This window comes from Stigmatopora nigra, chromosome 16 (assembly GCF_051989575.1).
Source record: "Stigmatopora nigra isolate UIUO_SnigA chromosome 16, RoL_Snig_1.1, whole genome shotgun sequence".
In the NCBI taxonomy this organism is placed as follows: domain Eukaryota; kingdom Metazoa; phylum Chordata; class Actinopteri; order Syngnathiformes; family Syngnathidae; genus Stigmatopora; species Stigmatopora nigra.
The window spans coordinates 6,931,182-6,944,464 of record NC_135523.1 but is presented as its reverse complement, the minus strand read 5'-3'; the positions used below and the strand labels follow the sequence as shown (position 1 = coordinate 6,944,464).

Sequence of the window (13,283 nt, the reverse complement as noted above, 5' to 3'; positions counted from 1 at the left end):
TTAATTCCCACGTATTGCCTTGAAACATCCATCGTCTCACTTTTCAAATTGTTCTCGTCAGAAGTCAAAACTGATGAAGTGGGATGCTGCTAATTAGGTATCAACTCTTGCCAGCTGTCTGTATTGAAGTCTTCTCTTTCATTGCGTCTTTTTAGAAATGCTTTTGTCTGCCAAACTCCCGTCACATGACCTGTCTCATTTAATAATCGAAGTGTGCGCGACGTGTCTTTGAGAATGTACCCCGACGTGTCTTTGAGAATGTGCGTGTCTTTGAGATTGTGCAGGTACTCACATATATTTGCGGTGCCTTTCGGGATCGGCAGGTATGATCCGGCACTCCACGTTCTGCCTTGGTAGTTCCTCTTGCAGCGTCCGCAATCGGGCCCGGTGGTGTTGTGTTCGCACTCGCAGCTAAGCTTCTCTTTGTCAAACACGCAGCTGTTGGCGTGAAGGTTGCACTTGCACCTGTCAAAAAGAGTGTTGAGGTTGGGTTAGATGGGCAGAAGCGGAGTTGAGAATGACAAAGACGTAAGCGTGAGTAAAATTTCTACTTGGGGATCTGTTTTTTTTTTTATTTTGTATTTTTTTTTTTATAATAGTTTGACAATTCAGGTAAAGGGCTGCATGTCCTTGGCTATAGGCAACAAAGTAGATAAAAGTCTGCTCTCAAACTTCAAGAGGGCTTCAAAGGAGACAGGTGAGTCTAAAAAGGAAAACCTGGCTTCTTTATATCCCTTTTCCGTCTGTTCTCGCTAAGGTTTAATTGTCCCACAGGAGGATGCATAGCGGCTGCAAGGTCACAGTCAATAGTTGGGGGATTTGGAGCGAGAGAGGGACAAAAGCTCGAGCAGCACAAGCCAACTGAAACACTGGAACAGACATGGGGAGAATAAAAGCAAGGGGCTCGTAATTCTGAAAGGTAATGAATAGCTCAAAGTTAGCCAGCGGGCAGCATGGCGCCACATCTACACTTTCTGTGAGGGATTAATATCAGATGAGCTCTCAGAAGCATATTTTCAGTATGGAAAGAGGGACTCCCTTAAGGTGCACTAAATCCTTACTCACGCCGTGCGCACACTACATTTATTTTACGAGGAACTCGTTGAATTCATTTTGGGCTGTCCCTAGAAGAGCGTTGAGGGGATATCATTACTTTCTTTAATTAATGATCCCCCTTCATTCGCCTCGTGACATACTCGAGAAAATGTATAAATTGCCCAGGTTGAAGCATCTTTTGCATGTGTTACTACTAAATGGGAGATTGAAAATGTGTGTGGGTACATCCTGCTGTCTTCATCAGATTTTTGAAATAGACATCAAGGTGCACGGTAAAATCTAGATGCAGATAGTCCATTTCCAAAGATCAATGCTTTGGTGCTAATTGTACTATGACTCATCATCCAAAATCAATGCTGGCTGTAGCTTCTTCTCATGACTCGCATCCAGCATGACTCATTTTAGAGCCAAAGTGGTGATGTGACCATTTTTATTTATTTTCCGAGGAAAATTCTATGGCGCACTCTATGGTAACATTTAAGCACTCTTTTCAAAGTGCCCTTCCGTTCATCTATTGAGGTGAGAGGCATCTCTATATTTGTTCGGCTTCCAGATGGAGATGGACAGGAAGGTGTTGATGGGCCAGATGACACAGATAGCCCCACATCGGTGGAGGACATCATTGTGAGAACCTCCAGTGACAGCAAGCTCCTTCTTATTTGCAAAGCTTCGCCTCAAGCCAGAATACACATGGCAGTTGAAGGGAAAGCTTTAAATTTCAAACCGCTCACTTCTTCATATCCACTGTCTCCTCTTTACCCAGAATAACTAGGCTGTGTTTATACTTTGATTTATACTTTTGGAATATACTATTCAGGAATATGCAATACCTTTCATCACAAACATTAGAGGCATTGCAAATTAGATAAAGCAACTGGTTGTTTTTTGAATGAAAATAGAAGTACTACACTTATGTATATAGATACATATGAACATATTGCCCCAAGGATTTGTTAAGGTATTAAATATTCTTATTTAATTTTTAAATCAAAATACTCAGGTATTTGTCTGTATGTGTTTGGAGTCCCTTCAACTTCTTTCCGAATCACAGACATTTCTAAACGGTAAAACACGACAACGCCGTCATCTTAATGATTGAGATTTGCAGTTTGACCCGTGGTCTCTCAAGGACAGCACAATATCAATGAAAAGTAGCATCCACAGATGTGGCGTCACGTGCCCAGAATATGATAAACAAGGCAGATTTCAAGTTATTTTTCCTCAATGTTCAGTACCATAACTTTAAATTCCTCTTAAGTTCATAGTAAAACATGCATTTTCTTTAATTATCTTTTTATATTAAAGGATTAATTTCATTATATTGAAAACTTGAAAACAAAAAAAAGTAATTTTCTTGACAATTGACAAACACTATACTTAAAAGATATTAAAACAATGGTTAGCAATATAAACACCAACTTAATTGAATATCATTTTTGCAGATTCTTTTTTCTTTTTAATGCAAATCCAGAATCAGCCTATAGTTAGAATCTATTTCTGACCAATAGGGTACAATATGCACTTCCATTCCCATGTGGGTGATTACTAGGATGTATGTGCACCTCTACCAGGGTCAAAAATTCTTACTGTCAAGGGTACGAAAGCAGTACTTGTGAAGCTACCAGCTTGGTGACAGGAACATTTTACCTTTAAAAGTTTAATGACTTAATTTTTTTCGAGGAATGAATAGGCAATAGCTACTGAGCTACAAGATGAAATCTGGTCGAATGACCTTGAGGCTTGTGTACATGCGATTTGTCAACATTGGAAGAGATAATTGCGTCCCACCAAAGGAAGCAGACACAACCTATTTTTGTCCCAGATGATATCCCCGAACACTCATAACATCTTCCATGCACAACACTATTCCCCTTTGTGAAGTATAGCTCGCAGCAGCTTTCTTTGTCCTAACACACATTCTCTGGTAATTGCCATCTCCGTTGCTTACTACCAGGCTGAAGTGTATTGTGAGAAGCGCCATTTCCCCATGGGATGAATCTCAGTCATCTAACCTAGCCTTTTTTCCCCAAAAACCTTTCAATACTACCCAATTGGTCGTAAAGGAATAAGAAGGAAAATGTGCAGAATTCCCTTGAGTTATTCATTATTAGCCTCCATTTCAATGTACGGTCTCGGGTAAAAACTTAAGTAAATGCAGGTGCTGTGATGTTATATACAAGTAGTAGATGTGGAATAATACAAACTGTTTGTACAGGCCCAGTAAGGCAAAGAAAAATAAAATCACTGAGGATACATCTTAGAAAATAATGACTTATATATAAAAATATGAAAATGTTTTGCATGCTGCTTCATGGGGGATTACAACACAAAACACGCATCACTAAGTACATCCGCCAAGGTTCAGTCATCCCTATTTCTTAAGAATTAGCTGACTTGTTAAATTAAACACTGTAGTTAACATTACAAATATGCTGTTCCAGCTATACATGTCTGCACCTAAATGTAGTTTTATAGAAACTTGCTAATTAATTAATAAAATAGTGATGAAAACTAAGGCCGGAGGGAATACTTTTCCTCTTATGATGCAGCACATTTTGCAGTCATTGCAAAGTACAACTACAAATGTGAAAACTTTATACCTGTATATATTTGTTATGAAACAGGTACAGACACCTTTGCCTGTTAAATTTACTTTAAAAACTTTATAAGTCAGTGATAACCTACTTGAAAATAAACAACATTCATGATACAAACAAAATGATTCTTATATCGCCCAAACGACTAAATAATGGACATCAAATTACTGTAATGGTCCAAAAACACAAGATTTAAACAATAATTAGTAATTAATGTGTATGATAGTGATATGAATAGGTAAGGATATATTCTATTCATTTATATATTTATCGGTCTTCTAACTCTTACCATCTTTAGCCTCTCTCACTAAGTTAAATGCAGCGTTTACCTGCATCAATCAATCTACGCTCTTCATCAATCACACACCCAGCTTCGGCAAATGTACAGAATTGGACATGCTACCCAAGCAGGAGTCAATCAGGAGGTGTTTACTGCCTGTGACATGCTAAAGAAGCTCGATATAATCAATATGTTAGGCTTACTGATACGGTGTTAAAGGCTAGTGGCTGTGCATCAAGTGACAAGAGAATCCACTGCAGAGGAGTCAGAAAGTAAGACATCAGTGGAAGGATACTGCCTGTGGTGAGCCTTGTGGAAATCACATTCTGCTTGCTTTTCATTTCATACATAAAAGGGTCAGTGCAAGACTTTTGAATCTCAAATAAATATACATTTATTTCAGTGATGTATTCAAAAGGATGGTTTTGAATATTGTATAGATTCACAGAAGGCAGAGAGGAAATAGTTTTGTCCTCATTGCTAGTCAAGTTCAATATATATAGGTTTGTTTTTTTTTTTCTTTGTGAAATATTCAAGTGCAGAAAGTTTAGGGGGAATTTTGATGGGATGTTATGATGGGGAATTTTGATTACATTCTGAAATGTTGGTTTAGGTAATGAAACTATATCATGCACCCTCCACTCGGCATCGTTTTGGTCTCATGATGTCGGAATATCAACAGTATAATGATGTTTAAATACTAAATTCTATATATCTGCACATTTCTGTAGCCCTTAAACACTACATGGTGCATTTACATTTTTTAGAGAAGGTCATATAAGGTCAATCTATTTTCTTCCTGGAATCTAGATTGTCAAATAAATATCACAAGTAAAAGACACTAGTGAAATACACCTACTATGTTATATTATCAGATTTTATGGCTATGCTAAAATGACTAGCCAGTATCCCCTGGCAAGCTTCCACCATTTGATCGTTACTTAATACTGATGTCTGGACCAGACTTTTCCCATGGCAACAGTCACCAGGGGCCATAACTGAAGCCCGCCGCAGGACTCGACGAGCAGGTGTAATTGCAGAAAATATTGGCAGTTTCCCAGATAGCAGTGGGGTGAACTCTTCTCTCTCTTAACATCTCTCTCCTTTCTTAATACCAGTGCAATATAGCGTGGGAGATTCTTTTAGAGGAGCCAACACAGTTTGCTTTAATTTAAAATACAAATAATAACAATAATAAAACACAAGAATATTATTTTTGTCTATGATTACAGATAAATAAATAACCTGGATGGGTTTGCTTAGAAAAATACGTATAGACACAACTAATCAAGGAAATGTAGAATCAGTCAACATTAAAATGTTGCTTAGCGGATTTGATTTGATTAATAAGCACATGACTAAGTTGATGTAAATAGGCTTAAGAATGGAGAAAAATAGGAAGAAGCTGGAGAAGTGTTTGCAAACTCTACTGCTCAAGTGTCATGATAATGATGCTTTGCAAGCGCATTCATTCAATTGCATCTTTCACTATTTTGCATTTTTGGCCCAAATCTTTGCATTCTTGAGGAAGATCATCCATTGCAAACATCGTTTGTGTGCTCCTGTCTACAGTAGAATCAACTTCAACCTCATCTGAGCTGTCCCTTGAACTGCTATTCCAGATCAAATGAATGTGTCAGACGCATTTCTGTTTTTCGTCTATATGTGCACTATTGCTGCTGACCCTGACTGTTAATAGTGAAAATGGCAGAACAATATTAACTAGAGATTAAGCGATGCATTAGGGATCAATGCCTCGCTCAACAGATTTACTGCTGTGAAATAAAAGGGGATAAAAGCCAATTGCAACAATTGAAATCAAGTCTTTTCACAATATATAATTAACAGTCCTGAAAGCACAGCTATTCACTTTTATAGGTCTTAATTTTAATTTTATCATGTAGTGTTTTTCGAAATAATTATTGTACGGACATAATTTTTCACAATTTGTTTGTAATTTATATAAATAGTAAGTATAAAAAATAGTATATAGCAAAAATAATATACCAAAAAATAGTATTTAGGGAAAATAGTATAGAGCAAAAATAGTATAGAGCAAAAAATAGTATATAGCGAAAAATTGTATATAGCGAAAAATAGTATACAGTGAAACATGGTATATAGCGAAACAAAGTATATAGCGAAAAATAGTTTATAGCGAAAAATAGTATATATTGTGGCATAAAGAAAGAACCTGCAAAAAACAGAAAAAAAATCCAGTTTTATGCACTATGTAACTATTCTCAATCAAACTACAGTATATTTTAATAAAATTGCCATTCTGTCTAATGAAAACCATGTCAATGACCTTGTATATTTTAATAAAAGCAACATCATCCTGTGGATTAGTGGAAAAGTAGTCGTTTCCCAAATGAGAAGTTGTGTGGGTTTGTCATTAGTCAGTTAAAGAGTATATGTGTAGGCTCGAAGATAGAAAAGTGTGATATAAGTGTGTATCCATTTATCATTCCACATAACTTACTCTTACCCAGCACACATGCTCATGGGGGAGTCATCATGCTCCAGTAACCTGAGTCAGCCTGCTAAACCCCCCGGCGAACTTTGGAAGAAAAAAAAAAAACAGGGGAAATTATATTTCTTTGTCCAATTGTTATTTAATTTCTTCTTTTGTCAATTGTGGCTCTTTTGTTTGCATTTACTGTGCTTGAAGGCTAATGCACCAGCAGTTGCCTGTACATAATAAGAGTTTGCATTCACTGGCTTTGTGAGCGAAGATTACTCTGAATCGCTTTTCATGTCTCGATGCTCCTATTATTGAACAGTTTTTATTCATTAGTCTGAAAAAAAAAATCAAATATCTCGCTTGAGAAAATCAGGATGTTAGCACATCATCCTTGTTGTGATGTGCACGTGTGAGTGTATACGCAAGTTTGTGTGAATTATGCAAAATGAAACAGCATGGCGACATTCTTTGGGTATAAATGCATGTTTCTGCCTCAATTTTATAGGAGAAAAAAGAGAATTATGGTATGGTTTTATAAACAGTATCTGAAATTTCTGAGATAAGAGGTAAGGTAATCGTTCTTCTATACACTTTGTGGTCCCTTTGTGTATATTTTGGATGCATCTAGGATAACAAGTGTTGCCAATTGACGTTCTTACTAAAGCTCGGTAGGTAAAGATAATGTAAGTTAAAGGTAAATAGAATAACAGGCTTTCAGGGAGAGAAAAAAATGCACTTGAGGATTAGTCACAGGCCCAGCCAAACTATGAAAAAAGGGAACTTATAGTCCAGAAAATTTCGTATATAATTTAAAAAGGTAAATTACAATGTGACAGTTCTGAGATTGGGTCTCGCATACACTTACCTATGTTTGTCTAAAGGATATTAATGAGCAAAATCACACTTTGAAAATGGCCATTTAACTGTATTTTTAATACTTTTGTATAATATAATTATTTTCCATCCACTCTTTTTTCTAATTTTTTAGAAGCCCAAAAGCAAAATGATTTAATGAATTTTATTCACGAGCTTGATCTAAATTCATGTTTTTAAATAGCTTGGGCAATTGCTGATGATATACATTTATGAAGACAACCCTAACAATATAAATGACTGCTTTTTATAAATCAAGTGAATTAATATGGAACACAACTGAAGATTACGAGTTACGGTTTGACCTTGAAAACTATTTTCTCGCATGGCCCCTTTGGAAAACAAATTGCCCACTACTGTGTCAGTTTGCTTATTTTGTATTTTTGTTCATCAGCAGTAAACAAGCTTCCAAAATGTAGACCACTGACCATTTTAGAATACAAAAAGAACATTCTCAAGAGTACAATATCAGCCATCATTTTATACCTGTAGTATTTCAGTACTACATTTGAAATTTAGCCCAAACTATAAATTTTACACATAGAACACTCTAAATAATTGTTTCTTTTTTTGTTCAGGCCTCATTAAATGTAATTTAAAGATGAAAACATTTGAACCTCAGACCGGATTTACGCTAATTTCCTCCTGTTGAAGGAAATATATATTTTTATAGCCGCTAAATTAAACATTATTGAATTCAACCAGCCTTTAAAAAATACATAACCTCGCTTGACAATTCCAGAGTTATTTTTGCAATGTGATTATTATTGTTCTTGCAACAGGCCTGCACTGTCTATTTTGATTTACCTATGAAAAGGACACATTCATATTATTGCAATAAAATCTCTCTGACAGCTTCAATCAAACATTCCATCCTTTTTATAAGGCAGATTTTTTCAGACATCCTTTGTAAATGAGCTCATTTGATGTTGTTGGCTCTTCGGAGAATAGATTACACACCAAAAAATAAAAGACAGAAGGATAAATTAAGTCATATTCAATGACCAACTTTCCAAATACAGTTAATTAAAACAAACGCCCAGGCAGAGCCGCTGTAACAGGCCGATGACTCTCGTTCCTAAAACGACTTTTACTCTGAGGCATTACTGAATGAGATCTTGTATTTCTGCTGATTCTTTTCATGTATTTCTTGATGTTACTAAATCATCAGCGGGGAAGTGGGGGGATGCTGCGTGTGAAGGAGAGGTCAATGAGGGGATTAGTCATGAAACCCTGACAGCGGGGACCATTATGAGGACGGCTGAAGCCCGAAAAGATAGGGACAAGACACGCCGAAAAAAGAAATCTCCATTAATGAAATGGGTCAGCACATGAATGTTGAATGTGTTCTGTCGCCAGTGAGAAAAGAAAAGCTCTGATGTTTCAAGTAATACCAAAATGAGCAGTTTTTTACTTTTGACATATTATTTGACAAGCTTTATAAGGATTAAGAAGTGTACAATGTAATATGTGTCACCATTTTCATTTGGCGTGTTATCGTATTATATTTTTTCATAGGAGGTATAAATAATTAGGTATAGCTACATGAATATTTCTGTTATATTGCAAGACTGGAATATGTACAATATCAATAAATAGAAGGATATGGTGGCAGACTGGTGCAAAAAAAATCTAAGATTTAATACATTCAACCAGAACATGAGATTAAAAAGTAAAGAGGAAAAAAAGTCTCGCCTTTTGGCTGAGAGCAGGAAAGGGATTTGTTGAGGTGTCGCGCGTCCTGTCATCTACTCTACTGATAAAATCTTCATATCACTTGTCGCTTTGCTCGCTATATCTCCAAGCAGCTCGACACCACAGGTTTGCGGTGAATAGTAAGGGACTGCATGTCGAGTGTGGCTTTTATACGTTCGATGTCAGGGGCATTGTCGCTTATCGTGTGAATTTATTTGTACATAAATCAGTTAACTTGATTGGATCTCGTGGTATATTTATCCACAGTTTGCTTTAAAATCAAGATAAGTGGTAGCTCGCTTGATAGTGGAAATATACTTCATTCATTTCTGTGAAGAAATATCACTTGCTATCTTTAACATGCAAATAATCAAATCAGAAAAATAATATTGAAAGACAAAAAGGTGTAGCTAGAAGTATGGCTTACAAATGTGGACAGATTTGAAGTAAATTCTAAAAGTGTCTAATTTGTTCGCCAATGCCATCCTCATTTATTCAAAGAACAATCTGGTAGTGAAAGGACCCCAATCAATCTTAGTTGGTATACCATTTCCATTGCAAACAAGCACTGTTTGTTGATCACGATGAGCAATTCTCTCTCTTAATTATAGTAAAGAAGACCTATTATGTGCAGGAACGCTGCAATGTGCAGTATACCAAAGCTAGTATCTTGGTTTTGCTACAAAACAGGTGAAATAATGTGCTTTGAATTTTTTTTTTGTTCCATCTATTAGGATCAACAGGTCACGTTGGTTTTGTGGTAACCTTAAACGTAACAAGATGCAACCAGGAGGCAAACCATCTATTGTTTGGGGTTTGAATAATAAAAATACAGTACAATGGCTTTAAGCTGGATTGTGTAAAGAAATGAGCAACTCAGCAAACAGAGACTAAGCAGTAAAAATCCTTCTTCGTTCATCCCGCCATTGGTATGTGCAAATGGTAAGCAGGAGAGAGTCAAATAGACCAGGATTTAAAGAGAAGATGGAATCCGTGCTCGGAAAAATGCGGCAACATTGTGTGGCATAATGGCCAGACCTCTGCTTGGTATTCATCTGCTAAATTTGCAGGACAGAAAAACCTACATGCCAGATGCCCTTGAAGAAGACATTTTAATTCAGATGCTGCAAAAGAGCTCGTTTTCCTGAACTGGGGTACTACTCAACTCCTGGATGATAAAAGATTGCTTTGACTAGATATATTGTAAGCAAAGAGGGTGAAGTTGGATAGGTGAGGTCAGGGCAAGGATGAGATTGACACAATTATTAAGTAAAAACAAAGATGATGGAGAGATTTGCTTCCTTTTCACACAAAGAGCAGTTGTAATATAACAACTTGTTCCAAAAACTGAGATGCACAATCAGTCATCCAATTCTTTCCAAAAGATCACAAAGAGCCAGACATGATCTGTACTTGGAACACAGTGACCAGAGCATTTCTGGTATACCTGAGAACAACTATTTTAGAGGTTGTTACTCTTACTGCCAAAGCAGTCAGGTTACTCAGGGACAGCAAAATAGCAATGTTGCTCTCCGAAATGAGCTGATTTCCAATTCTGCAGTTGGATAGAGAAATCAAAATGTCGGAAATGAAGCACTGTGAGAGGTTATGGTTTAAATCCTACTGACAAAAACAACAACCAAAGAAAAAATAAGAATGTCTTACCATTAGCAGATTAGAGAAGTCTGGATGTAAAAAGATGGTCTCTATTAGCACGACCATTTAAAGATTTTCATTTCAACATTTTTGACATTTTCTCACATTATCACTAGTGTATACTGCCGAGTCTAAAATGCAGAGCATAGCATAATGTCAATATAATGGCAGGCAGGTCGTGTGAGATGGAGTGTGTGGGAAAAGATGGACTAAGGAGGGAAGACAAGTGGAATGACTTATTCAATGGGGAACTGGACAGGAAGAAACATGAAATTAGCACAAATAGATTATCTGTCGACTACAGGCTTGCCTAAGAGCAAGCCAAGCACCGTGGAGGGAGGGAAAAAGGCAGATTGACTTCTTGTATGCTCCTCCCTTGAGGGAACGCCATCACTCACCAAACTGCTGATATGTACAACTAACAGCACTCACATGCACTTAACCACAATTAAAATGTACCATTAGAAAGAGGACAGAATAAATACAATGATTTATTTTTTTGCCCCTTTCTTTTATCACTGCGGTCATTTCATCACGGAAAATACAGACAATTGCGATCCATTTCAGTCAGAAGATGACATACAGAAGAAGGAAAGACTATATATATGTGTAATTGACAATAGTATGCGAAAAAATGTGAGATCTGAGGAAAGAAAATCCACCAGAATTTCACTTTTAACACACATTAAAGGTAGAATGACATTTTTGTGGGCTTTCGTATATACACAGTTGCCAGGATCAATCTGTTTAGCATAGTGCATCCCTAAAAAAAAATCTAAATAAGACCACAAATGTCTTAATCTATCATGGAGTTTTGCAATCTACCACGACACAAAATAAAACATGTCTCACTTCCCTTAAAGCTAAAAGGGCCTGAGAAATGCCATAATATTGACTGATTCCACCCTTCAAACATTTTTTCCCCAAAAGAAAATAAAAGTTTTACAGAAAATCTTTGAAAAATATACTTACCTGTGCCATTCCATCTGTGATACTACATCAGAGATAGTTTTTTTTTCTTTTTTGGGGCAACGCTTAAATCAGCCATTCCATTACATTTGACTTTGATGTGTCAGGTGAAAGGCTAGTGGCCCTCTCTGAGACAGCACATCTACACATAAGCTGGAGAAAATGAAATGCAACCCCTAAAAGCACCCAGAAACAAAACAACTTCACACTCCTGCTTATGCCTGCCATAAAATATTGGGGTAAAAATTGGTGGGATGGCCCAAAACTTTGCAAAGTCATTACTGCCCATGAAAGACATGTAAAGATGGAAAAATCCTTTGATTATAATCTGCTCAAACATCCTATCGAATGTTGTCAGTATTGTTTTTTTTCATGGCTCAATGATTGTTGTTTATCCCTGGAGTGGAGGTTGAGGAATGGAAAGGGTCTGCAACCTAGTGTATAATTCAAGACAGGGAAGCACAGTCCCCACTGAGACATGTCCTCTGCCCAGAAGAAATAGAGCGAAACATGGGTATGAGGGGTTACAGAGAGGGAGGAATCCTTTGGTGGGCTCTTCTGCCTTAATTATACTGTATTGATCACGGATGAGATGGAAGAGTTGGGTCAGTTAGTGAAATTGCAGGCTGCCATTAATGTAAAGATGTAGGAAAAGCGGGGCTTTGCAATTATCTTAAAGTTATACAGTAGATAATTAGAAAATCTTCTGAACCTTTCACGCTTTCTTTTGCCATACTCCGTTTAGCATAGCTGATAAAAAGATGACAAGGGTGTCTAATTCATTAAAGTCCTGGGTGGCTTGCATTGTTCACATCTATGACATGGTTACATGCTTTGCTGGATTTTGAAATTATTTGCATTGATTTCTCTCCACCCAGAGGCTTCTAGTATGGTTCCCTTCGGTAATAAAGCCTTCTAGGTGGGTTATCATGCATGACACCACTGCCTTTTACATTTACTTTTCTGTGGAGGGGCAATGCTTTTGAAAAGTTGGACTTTGTTCGATATCTTTGCTAGGTTGACCTACTTGAGGAAAGAACTGAGGATTTGGCCTTTGTTTTTCACACTCCTGTGTCAAGAGCAGAAAATCTGGCAGCTCTTCTACGGAAATTCTCCCTTCATGGCACTTCTCTTTCCTCATCCAGGCAGATGGCAAATGTGCAAGATTCAACCTCACTGCCCCAGCAAAAATTCCTCCCACCAAGTCTCACAGAACCGTATCCCAAGGGGTTAAGGAGCTTATGTCTCATGTACGACGCATGGAGAAAAGAGCTGAGCGGTGATTTAGCAAGGGGGGGCAAAAAGAATGAGTGAAACCTTCCGGTATAAAGTGTATCTCATTATGGCTGAACTGTGTGTTACCTTTCAAACTAGTGCCATATGTTTGTTTCTCAGGCAAACATCACTCTCACGGTGGTTAGCTAGTTCCTCTGGCCTGATGCCGATATACCCAGGTCTGCTTTGTTTAGTTAGATAAGTTCCTCACATGAAAAGTTGAATCCCATTGAATTTGCGTGACTGATTCATACTTTTAGTCATTTCTGCCAAAATAGGAAACCGTACAAAGCATTTGCAACCAATAGCATCTAATGGGCTGTCTTTTCATAATTCTGCACAGTTTTTTTCTGTTCAAAGGCCTTTTCACACCAGCACAAGCAGTGCATAGCACACTATCGGCCAACCAATTCATTGT

The 13,283-nt window shown here is 37.2% G+C and overlaps 1 protein-coding gene across 9 annotated transcripts in view; it reads right to left on the bottom strand.

Annotated features, from left to right (window-relative positions):
• Positions 1-13,283, bottom strand: part of ntng1a (netrin g1a) — a 127,515-nt gene that overhangs the window by 21,677 nt on the left and 92,555 nt on the right. For all 9 annotated transcript variants that reach the window (XM_077735850.1, XM_077735858.1, XM_077735851.1 and 6 more), the window contains one exon: positions 293-465. In XM_077735850.1, coding sequence (XP_077591976.1) covers positions 293-465 — 173 coding nt within the window. The remainder of the gene's footprint in view (positions 1-292; positions 466-13,283) is intronic.